At 38.0% G+C, this 19,570-nt stretch overlaps 1 protein-coding gene across 1 annotated transcript in view; it reads left to right on the top strand.

The window, feature by feature from the left end:
* The window catches only part of DYNLT3 (dynein light chain Tctex-type 3), a 156,045-nt gene extending 137,113 nt beyond the window's left edge, over nt 1–18,932 (top strand). The window contains exons 3-5 of the mRNA XM_044072410.1: nt 682–805; nt 12,242–12,319; nt 17,863–18,932. Coding sequence (XP_043928345.1) covers nt 682–805; nt 12,242–12,319; nt 17,863–17,939 — 279 coding nt within the window. The 3' untranslated portion in view covers nt 17,940–18,932. The remainder of the gene's footprint in view (nt 1–681; nt 806–12,241; nt 12,320–17,862) is intronic.
* Nucleotides 18,933–19,570: the final 638 nt, after the last annotated feature.

Genomic DNA, 19,570 nt, shown 5'->3' with positions numbered 1-19,570 from the left:
CTGCATATTTGAGGCAGTCCCATGGCACAGTAGTATGGAGCTCTAACTACAGCTCTGGCGGTTATAGTAATGTCTTTGTGTGCAGGAGGAATCTGCTGGGGGGGTAGTTGGAAGCAGCTGGTGATTGCCTTGCCTATCCCTGGGGCATGAATGACTAGTTATGAGGCCACCACAGGGATGATGAAGGTCGGGAAAAATAACCACAACATATAGAAGGTTTGATGGGAAACATCCTCTTAAGGAGCACACTGTGCCTTGGTTAAAAGTATTGCATGGCAACCTAATAGTATACTTACTTGTGGTTTTGACATAACAGACATCGCACACCCCTCTTCTGCCCAACACTGGGAGGTGGTGAGGGTTTGGGGTTGATGATAAGCACATACTTTAAAAAAACCCAAGCCAGGCATAGATGACAGCAGTGAGCACCCACCTCCTGCCCTGTACTGCCTAGATGAAAGGTGTGGTTATGAAAAGGAGTCTCCCATGGGGTGTTTTGGAATGCTAAACCCAAGCAGGATGGGGAAACAGATGGGTCACTGGGTGCCATAGGAGGCTTTATGATCTGGTTGTTAAGGACCAGAAATGTATCTACAAAATGATAATGTTTTTACATAAAACATGCCACTCTGGGTTTCATACTCACATTTTCTACTGATTGTTTTCTCGTGCTGTTTTTAGAGTATTGACAGTGTCCTGCATGGAGTAGATTATAATAACAACAAGGTTAACCAATGGACTGCAAGCATTGTAGAGCACTCGCTAACTCAGCTGGTCAAACAAGGAAAACCATTCAAGTACATAGGTGAGTGTTTTCACTTGTATTAATTTTAATGAAGCTATCTCCAGACCATTATTTACATAATGCTTGCATGTCTGTGTGTTCACATGTTTGTATACACATGATAGCTGTTGCTTAATGTTGTTAAGGCTCATGTTGTGTCCCTTCTCAAAGAACATGTGTTGACAGGAAATAAGGTAACCTTCTTCTGTTGTTTTTATCCTGTTGTCTCTTATTCTTGAGTTACAGGACAAATGTAAATTATTTTGTGCAGATCCATGTTACAAATTAGATTCCACATGGTCTAGTTAGAAGCTTTGCAGTGTTTCTAGCTACAGAACTTATTTCATAATTATTCTGGTTTTGCATAGTTCAGGTTACTCGAAGTCTAGGTCTTGGTTTAGCATTAAAATGAGTTATGGTTGATAATGATTTTAGGAGTGCCATTAATTTGTGTTGACTATTTGTCATTGTGGTTTGTTCCTAAATATAAGGTGATGCCTTGTGATATATTTTTTGTCAAATTAAATTTTTTAGAAAATGAGAAGTATTTATATCACTTGTCCATTTAATTTTATTAAACATATAGGCCTACTGCCTTTTTGTGTTTTTTTTTTTTTTCCAGGAATTACTATTGACTTAGTATCCTTGGCTGAGGTGCCTTCTGTGCGGAGTCTGCATGTCCTCCCCGTGGTCACGTCGATTTCCTTAGGGTGCTCCGGTTTCCTCCCACATCCCAAAGACATGTTGTAGGTGGATTGGACACTCTAAATTGGCACTAGGTGTGTGTGCGTGCGTGTGTGTGCCTTCCGTGGAAGGTTGGGCGCTAGGCTGGCAACTCGACACTGTAAAAACTCTACTGCCAATCATGAGCGAACAAGTGATCCACTGTGGCGACCCCTAAACGGGAAAAGCCGAAAGAAGAAGAAGAAGTTACTAGTGACTTAGTGTTGCAATAAATACAAGCAGGAGCTGTTAGGGTGCAAACCAAAGGGTAAAAAGGGTACACAGATAAATCATTCAGTAAAAAGTGCAAGAAAAACCCAGCCAATATAGAGTTTCTACCTTAAACGTCCCACAGTGGAGGCAAATGGGATATATGCAGTGACCCCTTAAGGACATTAAAGTGTTTCAGCTACACTGGTTCTGAATGTCCATGACTTTTACTTTTCAAGTTTATGTCTACATTCAGGCCAATAAAGTCAAAACCCTTAGCTGTGGACATGCATGTTTTGGCTTTATTGATCTTGATGTGACCCTGATATTGTTGTTAGACAAGTCCTTTAAAATATTAAACTCTGTCTGATTTAAGTTGTAATACCAATGTGTAGGTGTTTCATATGGTAACATCCTAAATTCCTTAATGCAGATCTTTTTAAACAAGTTTTAATTTTGGTGTGTGTGTGTGTGTGTGTGTGTGTGTGTGTGTGTGTGTGTGTGTGTGTGTGTGTGTGTCTGTGTGTGTGTGTGTGTGTGTGTCTGTGTGTGTGTGTGTGTGTGTGTGTGTGTGTGTCTGTGTGTGTGTGTGTGTCGGGGGGGGGGGGGGTTTGCCTATAACACCAAAGGCATTTTTGAGTGCAGCAATACCAAGTATACCATCATGGCTAAGTGCGGAACTTGTTTCTACTGCAGCTTTATATGTGAAGGACTAAATGTGGTTATGCATAGTTATCCGAAAGTAATACCCTGGGTAGGTAATTTAATTTGTAATACTAGTGGTATTGGTTATATTGCCCTGTGTACACATTGTCTGGTAATTTTTGTCATTAAAACGGGCCATAAACTGAGCAAATGCTTATATGAGTATCTTAATATTGTCAGGAATGGTGACAACACCAAAGCATTATTTAAGCTCTCCTTTGTGTGCAAAGAATTAAAAAAAAATTTAATCCTTGAGAGTGCAGACTGGGAAACTTTTCTTTTAAACAGAGAACTGCACTGGCAGATTTTACTGAAAGCTGAAGCTCTGCCCAGTTTGAATAAGCATTTGTCTATTGCACCTGTTTAAAGAACATGGCAGAGCAGACTGAATTAGCCTATCATTTGTTATGAATTTGTCATAGAAATATGCTGCTTAAGAGTTCTCATCAGTGTACAACAGGATGAGATTCTGTAGGATGAAAGATAAAAAACTGAATATTATACAGATGATTGGAGATGACAGGGAGTCGTGTCGTAGGTGTTCTGAATTTGACAGAAGTTTTATATCATCTCACTGATATAATTTTAACAAACCAAAGGATTTCTTGTCACTTTGTATGGCATTCATTTTCCACTAGTGACACTGCAGTACAGCATGAGCAGGGTGTTGCACACCTAAGTGAGCTGTCCTTTGGATGAGAGGTTAAACAGAGGCCTTTTCTGCCTGAGTTGGTGGTAGCTCAGGTGGATGTAGAAGATACCACACCAGTTATCGAAAAGAGTAGGGCAAGTTCCCTGGTGACCTGGTCAAAGTTCCCCTAGTCTCAATCACTTGAAACTTCTAGCCTAGGTTGATTAATGAATCTTTGATGTGAGTTGATGCCATTTGCATCAGTTTCATAATTGTATCCTGCATAATTTGGACACTTTTGTATTTTAATGCTTTCATTCCTGTAGCCTCATAGGTTAGAGAAAGTAATGAAAAATAACTGTTATTATGTAAAGCAAATGTTGGTAGTTTATTTATGTAGTTGTCTTTGGTTTGTGTTTGCTTACTGTGTACAGGGTACATGATTTTAGCTATTATTCATGCATTTGTTTGTTTTTGTTTGCTAAGCAGCTACAGAAGCACATTCATTGCAGACCCTTTTAGTATTGACTGGAGCCACAGTGGCAATGGTAAACACAAGATATTTTAATAGTTTAGAGTAGTAAGTATGCCAGCATGATTTTTTGGTAGGAAACTCAAGTACATAGAAGAAAGCTGTGTAAACAAAGGGAGAATATCCAAAGTGCACAGATATTATAGAACCCCAGACCCTTGTTATGTAGCACAAACCTTAAAAACTGAGTCTCCTTGCTACCCATAATGCCTGTACCATATAAAACATGTCTAAAGTGATGTGAGCTTATAGGAGGACCAAATATTTTTTACCTGCAATGTAAAGCATCGGAGATTCATCACCTTTGATAGTGGGTCAGTGCAACATGCATCAATATGCAGTAGTGAAAGTAAAAAAATGTCATCATCTCAAAGAATGTTAACTACTAGAACATTTTAGCTGAATAAGTGAGATTGTGTACAGGTACAGTCAAACTGAAGAGTCAGCCTTTGGAACTACATTGTCCTACATGTGATACAAAGTCCTATCCCAAGACAAAATTCAGCTCCCAGGAGATACCAAAGTTGACTTGCCCTACCTCCAAAGTTTTTGTATTAAAAAAGTCTTTGCTGTGGATTAAGTCGTATATTTTGTTCAGTCATGAAAGCAGTAGTTATAAGGTCCTTCGTGTCCACAGTCTGATTTTAAAATAGTTTTGTCCTTCAAATTATTATGTATTTATTTATTAACTTGTTTTTATGTGTTAAATGGTTTACATGTTTTAACTGGGAAGTCCAACAAAAATGGATAGACAATTTGGATAGCAAAAAGTAAAGGAAAAGATTTTATAGCTTTAAAATGGGGATAATTGATTTATTTAATTTTCATATTTCTCCACACCATAAGGCCTCAAAATGTGACACAGTAAAGGACCCCGTACCTTAGATTTGTTTGGCAGGGAGTCTTGGAAGAATAGAAGGAGCTAGGCTGGAATCCCTGAAGAAGGAGGAAAGAGCAGGGTTCCTAGACACATGCAGGTATGTTTTAGCATGTAACATAGCTTGTACACCAAGAGTTAATTAAAACTACAGTGCTTGTTGAATGGTGTTGGAGTGGGAATACATCTTAAGCTGGACTTACCAAGTAAACATTGGACTGTAACAGTAAAGTTTTGGCAGGGCACTGAAAAGCTACTTGGGACAGTTAACATGGACTTCAAGAGCTTTGTTCATTTTAGGGCATACAAGGCAACATTGGAGGTAGCTCAAAGGGGAGCAGAGAATGTATGAAAAGCTGTAGAAAGTGGGGTATTGTGAGCTTACAGGCTTGTGGTCACATGAAGCTAGAAATTCTCTGAATAGTTTCAGTCAGCAAAATAAATAATGATTAAAATACGAATAACTTAAGGCCATTCTGTGAAAAGAAAGAGCCATGAGTGGTTTGTGATTGTAGTGTGAGCCCTGGAGAGGGCATTCAGCTGTCTGAGTGAGCTGGTTGTGAATAGGGGCTCACTAAGTAAATTTACAGTTAGGTGGATAGTTGTCTAGCATTCAAAGCAGACGGCATCAGTGTTCAATTAAATAATGGATATATTGGAGGCAGGGCAAGGTGTAGGCGAGTGCTTGGGGGTGGTACACTACATTAAACTGCAAGGATCCATTTGTGCTCTGTGTTTTAAAATTTTACATCACTTCTGTCCTACAGTCTTAAAGCTTCATGAGGGCAGATGGAATCCAAATGCAAACTGTTTGCATTATGATAAGTAAGCCATTGGGGAGTGTCACGTGCTGTAAAACTATGGAACAGTTCTAGAATTTTGGAAGTGCCTCAGATTGTTTATCATGATATATGTGGGAGGAAGGTACCTCATAGCTGGAAATGCTTTATGTTTGGTATTCCTACAAACATTAGTGGTTGGACTTGGGAAGAAAGAGATACAAGGGATGATGAAAGATAGGCTCACAAACTGATACTGCTTACTTTAATTTATGTGACTTCTCTTTTGAAATCTGATGTGCTGAATGTGTCGGGAGAGTGCTGCACTGAAGTATACCCACACAATACTGGGATGGTAGTGGAAAGAGAGGATTTGACATCAGTATATAGGATATAGAAGCTCATCTTTGGCAGTGTAAGAGAGAGACATGCTGTGAAATGCCTGTGTTATTAGCCATTAATGAAGATATCACAGTCTCTCCCAAGTTGCGGTTGTATACTGAGTCTGGCTACTGCAGTATAACACCATATGACCTGACGAAGCTGTGACGTTTGTGATTTAACGTTAAATGCTTACTTAAGTCTCCGTCATCTTGTGGCATTCTTTAAAGAGATAGCTGCAGCACTTAATGAAGGAGTCTTGGTGCATGTTCCTTGTGTTGACTTTGCTGTGACATTTAACACTATTCTTCCTAAAAGAGTAGTTAACAAAAAAATTAAATGTTAGTGCATATGCATAACAGTGGGATAAACTCTGATTAAGCAACAGGACAAAACAAGTCAGACTGAGGGGTAAACTGTTTGTCCCAGTGGGAGTTATCAGTGGTGCCGCACAGGAGTCTCTACTGAGACACTTGTTTTTGAACTTTTCTCAGATATAAAAAGTATGTAATGGTGTCTGTATTACCAAGTGCACTTATAGTTCCATTGCATATTGTGTAACATGGTAATATGCTTGAACAGGATGAGAGAATAGAGGAGTACGTAGGCAGTTCAGGACATGAGCAGTGAGTATCGATGCAAGATGGCCTTTAGGGAGTGGGAGGTTAGCTGTCACACTAGTAATAAAAATCTGAGCTTCTGCTGCTATTACTGCTATAGAAAAAGATTTGTTGTAGCATATTTGAAAAAGTCATTTTGATTTTAAAAGGCTAATAGAGAGGAAGTAAAGGCTGAACTTGTGTATATTTCATAATGGATTCTACAATAGAAGGCCTCATGTTATCATTCACATTGTTGCAAGCTAAGTCTTTACTTGTTTAAGTCATTAGTGGAAATCAATAGTGATTTTTTTCTTTTATTCCTTAAAGAATTCTTATTTTCTGTGTTTTTTTCCTTTTACTTCCTGATGGTGTTAGACGAGGGAAGCGATGGTACCGATTATTCGTGTGGTAAAATTGGTGCGTTACTACAGTTAATTATGTCTTTTGAGTTAGCATTGGATGGTGCTTCTGTGGCATTATACAAGCATGTACTATGCTGTAAAGTTGAAACCTTAGATACTGTTCATAAAAAAATGCAAGATACTAAAGTTCTCTTAGATAGGTAGTACGTACCTCATGCAGTAGTAATGACTTCAGATATAAGCAGCCCTATAGACAATATTAAAATGACTCCTTAAGGTCTTGGTGTTTCAGCTACATGGCTTTTGAATGCCCATGTATTTTTAATATTTACTTTTTAAGTCTTTGTTGGTATATTCAGGCTAATAAAGCCAAACCCCACTTGCTGTGGATGTTTGGATGTTATTTGGGATATTTTTCAGGTACCTTATTTTTATGGGCATCAGGTTTGGGCTGAAGGTTTTGTTTGGCTATACTTCAGAAACATATCTACTTATGCTGTGATGTGCTGATGAAGTCACTAAAAAGACCTAAACATGCATAGCCACAACTAGTGGGGTTTAGCTATATTGGCTTGAATGTACCCATAAAGACTTAACAAAGTAAATAGTAAAAAGGCGTGGGTATTCCGAAGCCATGTAGCTGAACCACTGTATGTCCTTAAGGGGTCATTTGCATATATTCCAAGGGTCTTAATTATAGGAGGTTTGAGGTATTACACAATGACAAATCTAACTTTGCTGCGTTTTCCTTGCAGTTGACCTTATGCACAGTAGAAAATGTCAGCATGGGGGTCACAATAGTTCTTGAAGACCTGTAGATTATAAGCTTGGCCTTTGAGTTGAACTAAATCTCTGGAAGCTGTTGTTTGCTGCTTATCTAGTAGAGTATAGATAAGTTAACATGCTTCTTAATCTTTAGGTGGCATGAATAAGGAGCTAGACTGGATCACAGGTTGGGGCAATTCTTACTGTCTCTGAAAAGCTGGTCACTGGAACAATACAGGTGATGCCATGCACACTTTTAGCCTCAACACAAATGGTGACCGAACCTTAACTAAGGGAGGGTACACTTCTGTATGTTTGTCAGTCACTTGCGATCATTAAGTCATAGAACAGCAGTTTTTACTTTTTGAGTTAACATCATTCCCCCTAGATTTACTGATCTATCCTTATTAAAGTTATAATTGTAAAAGTGGATGTACGTTAGGTAATTAGACTAACTCTATACAGAGATTCCTTAACTGTTCAGTATGGCATCTAAAAATGCATTTTTAACTCAGAATTGTGGCAAAGACTTCTCAAATACGTAGAAAGGAAAAACATGCTCTGACTTTGAACAACCTGAAATAAAGCAAACTTCCAATCCCCATCTTCTAACCTAATATATGTATGTACGCATGATTGTAGGTCTGGGATTGCAGTTCCATCCCTGTTACCAACCGACGAGATTAAAGTTGTCAGCCCAACAATGAGATCTGTCACAGGATACAAAGCCCCATCTACCTTAATCTATAGTACTGTGCTGTGTGATCTCGCCTCAGTATTGAGAGTTTTCACTAAATGCATTTCATACATGGCAATAAATCTCAGGTTGCAGGAGAACAAGGTTTTCCCATATGCATACTACTGACTGCTGCTGATCCTCACAGTGGACGGTCTCATAGCCTCCAATACTAGCTGCTGTCACCCTTCCAGTCCTAAGGGATAACAGTGAAGACCACAAAGTCACAGCTGATGCCCAGACATCAGTCTCATTCATCAAAAGGTAGACTGACACTCTGTTTCACCAAACATTTCTTTCTTAAACCAGAGTCCTTTCAGTTCAGTCCATCACCTCTTACATCCTGATAAGTCAGTTGATCCCTGACATTCTTTCCTTTGGGCAATGGGGCTCATGGAGGTGTCCAATTATGACCGTCTAATACACTTTACTAATTCAGAGTTTTACACTGAGCCCCCAGAGTTCAATGGAACCAGTTGTTTAATCCCTTGGTCTTTCCAGTACAAATTTCCAGGAAGTACAAGGAATTGTGTCAGGTCATAGATCCACAAATCCAGCCTGCCTCTGGGCAGACCTTTATAAGTCCCCCCCCCCCGTATGTGACTGTCAATACTTCTGCTCTATGGCTGGGTTCAGATAATTCAAGGGATATGTTCACAGGCAGATGCATAGTTGCATCTCAGTGTTCTGGAAGTGAGGACAGACTTTCATAACTTGCAGGCATTTTAGAACTCCATCCACATGCTGTTGCTGTCCACACTGACAGTATTGCTGTTTTATGGTACCTGAAAAAGCTGGGGGATTCTCTTCATACCCTAAATGCCAGGAAGCTGTGAGAGTTTGAGAATAAAGCACTCGCCATCTTATCAGTCACATCTTAGGAAAAAAAACTTTCCATTGGACAGGCTCAGGTAGTGTTTGCTGATGCCTCGTGAATGGCCCCTCTCCTTGACCATAGTCCACAACTTATTCTGATGATATGGAAAACCTTGCTGCAGCTTGTTTACATCTGGAACCATGGAGAATGTTCCAGGGATGCACTTGTCCAGATATGGCTACCCAGGTCTCCTTTATGCTTTTTTCAGGTCTCCTTTTTTCCCATATTTGTTTAGAAGGCCAAGATGCACAAAGCCAAGGTAATCCTGATCGCTCCCTTTTGGCCTAGTAAGTCTAATTCACTCTGCTCTGGAAAGGTCTTTTCTTGTTAAGCTGTTCCAGAAACTTCTGTCACTGCCATTTGAAAAACTTCACCTGGACCTTCATTCCCTGTGTCTAGCCACATCATTTCTTCACTTCTAGTGATGGCCAAATACCCTTCTTACCCTGGCAGGGTGGTCCAGTACCTAACCTCTGCTCAGAGACAAAACATGAGAAATTTTTATAGGAGTAAAAGGATTCAGTTTCCTTTGGGGCATGGCATAGGTCATTGCTCTGATTCTATCTGTTTTGTAGTATTAATCACAAATTTCCAATATGGGCCTAAAATTTGTTCATTTAAGTTGCATGTATCTGTTATTTCCAACTTTTATCAGGGTGCCTTCTCTTTATTACTGGTTCCATTGAAAATGTGCAAGACATTTCTGAAAGTACCTTCTGTGTTCTACAATCAAGCATGCTGTCCTTCCTTGGAATGTTTATTTTGTGCTAGAAAATCTAACTCTGATACTTTTTGAACCTGCCCCAACTGCAGATGTTAAATGTGTCTTGGAAGACTGTTCTTGATATCTGTCACTACAGCCAGCAGGATCTGGGAATTGTAAGCTTTGTCTTCTCACACTTCTTACCTAGCATTGTGCAGTGGCACTTTCCATGAAAACAAATCCTTCTTTCATGACTAAAGTTGCAGCAAAGACAAATCTGGATCAGGTCATGGGTCATTCGGTATTCTTTCAGAGAGGAGTATCTGTTGCATTGTATGGATGTTTACAAAGGTTTAGATTTTGTGGGGGCAGAACCAAATCAACTGGGAAAGATTTTCAGCTAATTTTATATCACATTAAAACAAGAATTTGGGATCCAAAGTGTCAAGAGTTAATACTTTCAGAATGGCTTTTGAATTGCATTAAATTATGTTAAAACACTTAAAACTATCTTTGGAGCCTACAGCTCATTCTTCTGACATTATTTAAAAATGCATATTTGGATGATGTTTTTGCAGCAGCTCTGTGGGCATCACTGAACACTTCTGCAAAACACTGTAAATCTGGATGTAATCCTAGAACCAGATATTCCTTTGTTGCAACCATAATTCAAGGCATTCTTTTACAAGGGTGCACACAAGTTTAGTTTTGGACTCAGTTCTATCAATATGAGAATGGCACTTCAATTCCAGATACAAAAGTTATGTACTTACTGTTGTGAGAGATCTGTATTGGCAGTTCCATCCTCGTGTGTATATATATATATATATATATATATATATATATATATATATATATATATATATATATATGAAAAGTAAACATAGCTTATATAGCTTATATACTTACCCTAATGACTGACCTGGACTGGCAGTTCCTTGCTTATTGCCAAAAAGGAAGTCCACCTTTTGCCCACAATGGTTCGCTCCACAACACCCATATCCACAGCTCTGAAGCAGGACAAAACAAAAACTCTAGAACAAGCGCTTAAAACAGATTCGCATGGTATTGAATTAAATGCTACATTTGTTTTAAGTGCTTGTTCTAGAGTTTTTGTTTTGCCCTGCTTCAGAGAACAAGCACTTAAAACAAATTTGCATGGTATTGAATTAAATGCTACATTTGTTTTAAGCACTTCTTCTAAAGTTTTTGTTTTGTCCTGCTTCAGAGCTGTGGATATGGGTGTTGTGGAGCGAACCATTGTGGGCAAAACGTGGACTTTCTTTTTGGCAATAAGCATGGAACTGCCAGTCCAGGTCAATCATTAGTATATAAGCTATGTTTACTTTTCTGGTAGATGCATCGTCTTTCATATATATATGTATATATATATATATATATATATATATATATATATACATATATACATAAAATAAGTATATGTTTTTCTATATTTTTTCTGTCCTCTGTCTCTTTTCCATCCTTTGGTTCTCTTAATGCAGAAACATGTAAAACAGTTGTATTCAATTGTACATTTACAAAAGATGCTACAGTATGTTGTTTCATATCTGTAAATTATTTTATTCTTCTTTATCCTGTTATTAATGTATAGTTGCATATTGCTTTGTCTGTTGTCTTCTCTGTGCTGTGGCTGAAATAGGTCCTTTATGAAATTGGTCTGATACTCTGATTAACAAGCACAATAAATAAAATAAATAAACAGAGTCAAGAAGTTACTTTTCCTCATCAGTGGTTAAGAGTTGTTCTGTATTTTCTGATCATGGATGCACACAGCATTGCAGACTGGACCTTAACTAATGGCGCACTGCTTTTTTCTTGTCTTTCTGGTAGTGCATATTAAACGGATAAAATAATATCTGTAGTTAATAATGTGATGCTCGGTATTTAGAGGAAAAAACATGATGGAGGAAAAGACGATTCAAGAAGAAAGGTGATGTGACTTTGCTGGGAAGCCTTTTCAGCTGTTTGTAAATTTATAGATGTTGAAGCTGGAGAACTGAGTATTATAAAAGACATTTGTTTGGTTGCCATCTCTGTAGTGTCCAGGCTAATGTTTTTCATATCTGTGAAATACATCCATTTTATCCATTTGCTGGTCATAGTGACTTGCATAAAAAATGCTTGTCATTCTCCAGATGTACCCAGTGAGTTTGTACTCTCTGTGACTATTAGGTAATCAGAGGGCACCTAACCAGACATTCGGACTTCAGTGACTCAGATTTCTGAAAGAGTGTAGAGGAGTTATGACAGAGCAGGAAAATGTTACACTTGATAAGAGTGTTTCCTTCCCCTTCAGAAGGCAGCTCTATACTTTAGTTTTTCTGGCAGATAAGAGTGCTAAGACTGTAGACCGAAGTGAACTTAATTTCATCTCCTTTATTTACATTGTTTGTGTATCCATTTAAAGTATCTAGGACACACTGTTCTTGACAAATTATTTGTGATGCTTGATTGTTGCTAATATTGAGACTAATAAAATTAACATACATTGATGATTTTATGTTTATTGAACCTTATTTTACCCATTATAACAATAGTTTCCTAATTTTATAGTAAACTGTGCAGTAATGCAGAAGAGTGGATCTGGGCTACACACAGCAAACTCATGCTTCTGGGACACCTCTACTGACGGTAAGGTTTTTAATTCCGAATGAATTTAATTTTGTCTTTTATTTATTTATTAGCCTTTGATAACTCCATCAGTACAGTAACATGTGGCCATTTTAAAGTTCTAAACTAGAGAATAGTGTTTCACAGTGTTAGTAAAAGGAGTTAGTAGCAAGTACACGTATATGTGTATGTATATATATATATATATATATATATATATATATATATATATATATATATATATATATAATTGCTCTCATACTGTGGTTGGCAGAAAGAAATATCACAGATATGTATCTTGCAATATGACTTTCTAACTGATTAAATTCATACAAGATAGAACATTGTAACCCTTCCCTTCAACTGTCCCTAGTTTTGCAGAACATTCCTGATTTGGCTCCTTTATTTTCTGGTAAATTGCTGAAGATTACATTTAGTCAATAAAGGTAGACATAAAAGTCCAAGACTTTTTATTGTTAAGTTAATCTGTGTTGTAGAAAAGCCTATTATGATCCGAATTGTTGAGCCAAGAAGTTGAGAGGTATGCTCTCCTTCTCTCTGTCTCATGCACGCAGACACACAAACACGCACTATTTTTCTCTTTCTGCCTCTCTCTTTCTCTTTCTCTCAATGGTATTTTTTTCATTATTTTTACACTTCAATAAGCATGACTTTTTAAACTGCACTTAGCACATGAAGCAGCAAGTACTTTTAACTCTTATTGGAATAACTTTTGCTAGTTGAGTATTCTTTCATTATTATTATTATTATTGTTATTATTATTATTATTATTATTATTATTATTATCATCTTAGATTCACTAAACAACAGAGCACCAGTTAGCAACCATAAAAAATGGTGGCTTTTCTTTTTTCAGTCCCTGATCAGGGCAACTTAATATGCTACTGTGAAACAGCAGCCTTGTTATTAATGCACTTTAGCTGTTCATTACCACCCTGTTGGAGAGCGTTCATTCTCAAATAGGGTGGATGATGTGCATTTAGTCTATTGTCTAATAAAATGTTAAAAAGTGTCCCAGTTTATGTGTGATTATTTCTGGATTTGTCCCCGATTCTGGAGATGGAGGTTAAAAACTATGCTACTACTTTAAAAAATAATAGGTAACATAAAGCTTAGCTTTTAGCCTGCTGACTTCAATACCCCAGATGCCATTAACTGCATAGGTTACCTCAAAACAGTCCACAATGTCTGAGAATTAGACTTCATATCCTTCAGAAAAGACACGGTAATGCAAAACATGTTGTTCTTGCAACTTTCTAAAATTATAAGAGTAGTATTTAAAATCTGTCCTTGATTTTGGGCATTTGACCTCTTCCTCCCCCACTAATTATTTCTGTGTTTGTCCAGAATTCGTGCATATTGCAAATAATGTAAAAATATTATATATATAAGAAACAAAGCTTAGCCTTCAGGTTGTCCACCTTTTACCACTGCTGAATAGATTATAGGGATGTGTAGAATGTTGCAATATGCCCCTGATTTTGCCTCATATTTATGTTGTGTCCCCCATAAAAAATTTTTGATTTTCTGATAAATCACTAAAAATTACAGTGAGTTAGTAATGCCAGACATTAGAGTTTCATACTTATTGTTCGGAAAATGCATGTTGATGCAAAACCTGTTTCAATTTTAGCTTTTTAAGTAAATTTGAGTAATATTGAAATTGTCCCTGGTTTTGGCCTTTCCTCTCTCTATTATTTGGCTTTGTCAGGAATTCTTGAGCAATGTAGCTGAGAGATGTTACTATGGGTTACCTGTCCACCTTCCACATTAAAAAAATATGCAACTTAGTCTGCAGGTTGTCTGCACGGTCTGCCTGCAATTAATGTAAGCTGCAGGCTTCTGTTTTGAATGCTGCTTACCTGTAATAGGCTATCCTGTCCTTCAGAAAGCAAAAAGAAATGCTCTTCTCCATGCTGTGAGCTAAATTGAAAAAGCAACACACCGAGCCAGTCCACTGACTCCACAAAGCTCCGCTAAGGTTCCTCCATCCTCATTCTCTTCAGGCAAGAAGCTTCTGACAAAAGCTAGCAAGGAACTCCTCCAGGAAAAACAGACTACATATCTTTTAAAAGATTGAATTCCAGTCAAACCACTATCTGCTGTTATATTAAAGGATTGGGGAAGTAGGAATTTTCAGCAGAAGACTGCCTGTTCAAATTGTTTTCCAGCCAGCAATATATACTTTATTTATTTATTTATTTATTTATTTATTTTTTATTTAATATTTGTTGACCGTGAAAATTTGACTGGGTTACACAGAGCCTGTTTTCAGCAGAGGCTCGGGGAGAAATGCTCCAGATGCATGTCTTTGGAATGTGGGAGGAAACTGGAGTACCCAGAGGAAACCAACGCAGACACAGGGAGAACATGAAAACTCCACACAGAAGGCACCCCAGCCGAGAATCGAACCAGAGAACCTCTTGCTGTGAGGTGACAACGTTAACCGCTGCACCACTGCGCCGCCCTATATATTGCTCCCACTGTCTTCTTAACCAATCATAATTTCTTCTTTGCAGACTGGTTCTAACAGAAAGCAGTCAGAGCTTGCAGGTCCACTCTGAATCATAGCTTAAAGTAAAACACACACACACACACACACACACACACACACACACACATAAAAAAGTCAGTTGTAGTATAATATCACAGTCCACATCTAACCTGTTACATCTTATACGTGCTGTATGAAGGCAGCAGGAAAGAAATTAAGTAAGTAATTGACTTGGCTTTTTCTTGGTTCTTCACTTTGACAGATCTTGAGACAGATCCAAGCATACTTGCAAACTTGAGTCTGGCTAGAACCACCTATAGCTCACCCACCTCTAATCTAGGATAATCACTTCTTTAGCTCTGATATATTTCTGAATCTGATCTTTGAAATCACCCCATCTTAGAAGATCATCTACACAGATCAAGTAGGTTCTGCATCAGTTTACTTCTGGCTATGTTTTGGACTTCGTAACTCCTCCTCCACAGAGAGTAACACAGTAGAGGTCTTCTGAGAAGGTTACTTCCTTCACTTTATGTTGACCCTTATAGAATGCAATCATAGAAACCATTACTACAGAGAAACATTTAGGGTATCCCTGGAATAAGCTACCACAAGCCAGTCAGATTTCATCTGGAAGGCTTTGGCTGTCATGAAGAAATGAAGACCACTTCAGTAAAAAAATGCTGGATGCCCTAGTAGCAGCACTGTGTAATGGAAGGAAACCCCCCCCAGCAATAAAAAAATATATAGGAGGCTCGTGTGTGGACTAAGACAACCTGGTGTACCAAAAAGCAACCTCAGTTTTCTGCTTCTTTATTTATTTAGGTACAACATAAAGGCTGACTGGCTAGAGTAGGAGAAGTCTCAAAAGCAGTTTTTTCCTCCAAAGCTATCAGGGCCAGGAGGATTGCTTCAAGCTCAAAACTTAATTTGACATTTCAGGTGCTCTAACACAGCCTAGACGAACTACCCAGCTACAAGCAAAGTCGCCATCATAATAAGATATCAATTCGGCTAAAGGAAGGGATTAAACAACTACATGGAGGGTTGGTCACAATCTACTGCCTATTTATAAGGGTCCAGTAACAAAAGATGGTCTATGAGCACATGGTGAATGAAGCTAGTGAAACCTCATAGTCCACTGCAGCATCTACATTCTCAGGAATGCAAACAGCACTATGAACACTGCATCAGCCATTAAGCCTAGAGGGAACCTGAGACTATAGTATTCAATGTAGTCTCAACAGGTCACCAAGGTAATAGCCTCCTAACCGAAATTACAAAGTGTTCAACAGTATTTAAGTAAAAAAGAGAGAGAGCAGAAAAGTGTAATCTCCTGTGGGATGGAAGTAATCATCGGGTAGTGCGTCGTAGACATTGACTTCATTCACTGAACAGTTCACATTGTTGGAGAAGTGAACCAAGCTGGTAGATTCTGTGAGCCATTCTTTCCATCCTCTCCTGCAGCTGCAGAAGGGTCTTCTGGAAGAGAGAGGTGCACCAGAAATTACTGTTTGCCACTTGTGAGAAAGATTTCCTCCCCCACTTCTGCTCAGATGATCTAGACTGAAGATAAGTCATACTAATGTAGGTTATCTTCTGTGGTCCATCTGATTGTTTTACAGATCCCACCATTTTCATTGGTTCTACATCTTATCATAAAGTTCAGGGAAGGAAGAACAAAGCTTATTCTCTCTGCTTGGCCAATGAAAAGGATGTGGCATCAGACTCTTAGAACCTTATCTATATGTGCAAAATTCTCACAGTCAAAGCCAGGAATGTCCCCCAAAGTTGGGGAAATAATGATGTCTAACTCTGATTTTGCATTCTGATGTAGATTCCTTGATCGTGCCAGATTCACTAGCTGTGGTCTGAGAGTTACTGAAGCTGCTAGGAAACCTTCCACTATGTAGAACTTTGCCTTCAAGCAGAATCATGTTTCAGTTTGGGCAGAGTATTATCATGAACCTTTGCCAGTTAAACTGCAAGTGATCTTGACTCATCTCGGATACCTGTATGATTTGGACATCAAGAAGGGTTCTCCTGTAGTTCAAATGATATTGATGGAATATATCCATTATTTATTCCCTCATTTCCGTAAGAATTCCTCTGTGAATCCTATCAGACCCTCTTGCCTTTTCAAGCTTTAGTTGTTGAAATTTTGTTAGCCCTCTCATATGTGAAAGGACAGGGAGCATAGAATCAAAGAAAATTTAAGGCAGTTGAGTCTTGCAGACATTTACACCTTGTAAGTACACCCTTAAACCACAGCCCCTGTCTCAAGGAGAGCTAGGCCAGTCAAACCCTGGATGGGGTGAATTTGTGAATACCCATCCAGTCATCTAGTTCCCATTTAAAAGAAGGTAGTGTATCACAATGCTTAATGTGCAGGGGGAATCTGTTTCAATTGTGGCACAGGTGCTTTGTGATCCTTCCATTGTGTTTTATTTATCTTTAACCTCACTTTCTAAGCAAGATGTTCCTGTGATTAACTGTTTACTTGGTTTGTGTAAACTGGTTTAGTGAAACATTAGACATATTTTTAGCTGTATTTAGCAAGATAAAGCCATATTTTATGTGTAGCTACCTAGGGAGCACAACTATTAGTTAATACAAAATAAAATAAGTTTATGTAAAAAAAAAAAGCTTCCCTTTATTTGCAGCTCACATGGCAGCAATAATGCTTTTATCTACCAGACTTCTTCAGACTGCTGTCGTCTGGGAAATTTGCGGAAGTGCTAAAATTATATTAGAATGGTCTGAATATTAGTAAAACATGTTTCCAGTCAGCATGTAGCATTATTAAGAGACTCTACATGGCTAGAGATTACACCATTTTTTAAGATTTTTGTTCTTCACAATAGGTTATGATAACAGGAAGAATGCCATTTAGAAGCCAGTTACATTTTTATATTAGATACTAGAAAGTGTCTTGTAGTATGCTATTAATTCTTAGCTGATTTTAATATCTGATGTTGCTGTTTCAGGTAAACTTTCTCCCTGACCAGAACCCCTTCCTTACTCACATATTACTTTTTCTTTCCCTTAGGAAGCTGTACAGTGAGATGGGAGAACCGGACTATGTATTGCATTGTTAGTGTTTTTGCAGTTGCTCTTGCAGTGTAGGTGCATAAAACAATGGGCTTTTAAAACTACACCAAAGCCATGGAGATTATCCATTCTAAATATCCGTTTGTATTGAAATGCACATGCGCACATACAAACTGTATTTTAAATGCTGTTAACTAATGCCACATAACGAACAATGGACTGGAGGTTGTTTATTGTAAGTAATTTTAATAAGGAATGTTCAGTGGAGTAGCTTCTTTTTTAGCATAGTGTTATGGGAAAAATGTTACACAGAAACAAGAGTTGCAAACCAAATGAGACCTTTTTTCCATTTTTAATTTGCTGTCATTGCTGGAATGTCCTTTTAATGTACATGTGCATGATATGTGTGGATGATCTTTTCTGCTTGCTGTGTCAATGCAGTATCTTCTTACTGTTAAGAGCCATGGGTGCACGTTGCAAGGTGTAGATGTTCTTACCAGAGATGGCCAGTTTAGTATTTCCTAACATCTCTGGTAAGCAGGAAAGGTGCACATTCTTTGAGAATTTGCTGCTTAAGTACTTGGTAGTAAAACTAATATGCTTTCAGGAAATATATAAAAGTACTTTAATCATGTGCCAGATAAATCAGTAATAAATCATATAGATTCATAAATATTGCTGTGTACTAGTTAAGTAATTTATTAATGACCTGCACATGGTTAGGCCTAATGTGTAAAATGCTACCGATCACTACACCTGGGAAATTTGCTTCTGTCCTTTTTATATTGTAGTGTGTAACATATATTGTACTGACAAAAACAAGCATTTTAATATAGTCAAACCTTGAACTTGTTAATTACTGCTATAAGATGTTGCAAAAGTCTAAATATTTCTGAAAGAGCACTTAATGACAAAATATTTAAATAAAAGCGAAGTCTGCCACTGTTTGATATATGTAACAATTGTTTTACTTTGGCATTTAACCTGCAGTTGAATTTATGAAAAAATAGAGTTTAAAGACTTCAAATACTTATGTCAATGTTATAATAAATATTAATTTATGCAGTATATATTGTCTGTGTGTGAGAATGTAATCTTAATAAGGTGTTTATCTGAAATGTGTACCTTGTGTCATTTCTTATTTTCCTTGCAGACTGTCTACCAAGTATTGTCTGAAGGGCACAGCTACAAAATATTGTCACATGGTTGGCTGAGGCCTGAGTCAGGACTGCTTCCTTGTGGTTGTCCCATCAATAAATGGTTCGACTCTTGTTTTAGCCACGTTGCTTTACTCTTCTGTTGCGGTGTTGTAAAGTGGCAGCCATGACTCTTGTGAAGATTTCTTTGCCAAATAGGCTACTTCTTAATAGCTTTCATAGTTCTCCAAACATCTTTTTAAATATCACTATATTTTCCTACTTCGAAGGAACTGTGCCATTTTCCCTGGGGTGCTTGCACTGCACAGTCTCTGACAGATTACTTATAGGCAGTGGTTGATCTGCTTGATACTAGGGAGTGGTCATATGACTTATCTGTCTGTGGATCTGAATAATTCAAGATAGAAGAGTCCCCTCTCTTTGCCTTCCATAGTCAGAGCATGGCTGGTTAGCCTCAGTTGATCTAGGGTCCGTAAGGTTACTAAACACCAGTACACATCTCAGGACCTAGACCATAAGTGGATGTTTGACGGATATCCATAGCTAAAA

This window comes from Protopterus annectens, chromosome 5.part0 (assembly GCF_019279795.1).
Source record: "Protopterus annectens isolate FY-2018-M chromosome 5.part0, PAN1.0, whole genome shotgun sequence".
In the NCBI taxonomy this organism is placed as follows: domain Eukaryota; kingdom Metazoa; phylum Chordata; order Ceratodontiformes; family Protopteridae; genus Protopterus; species Protopterus annectens.
Note: the sequence above shows the minus strand (reverse complement) of the source record. Positions and strands in the feature narration are given on the sequence as shown.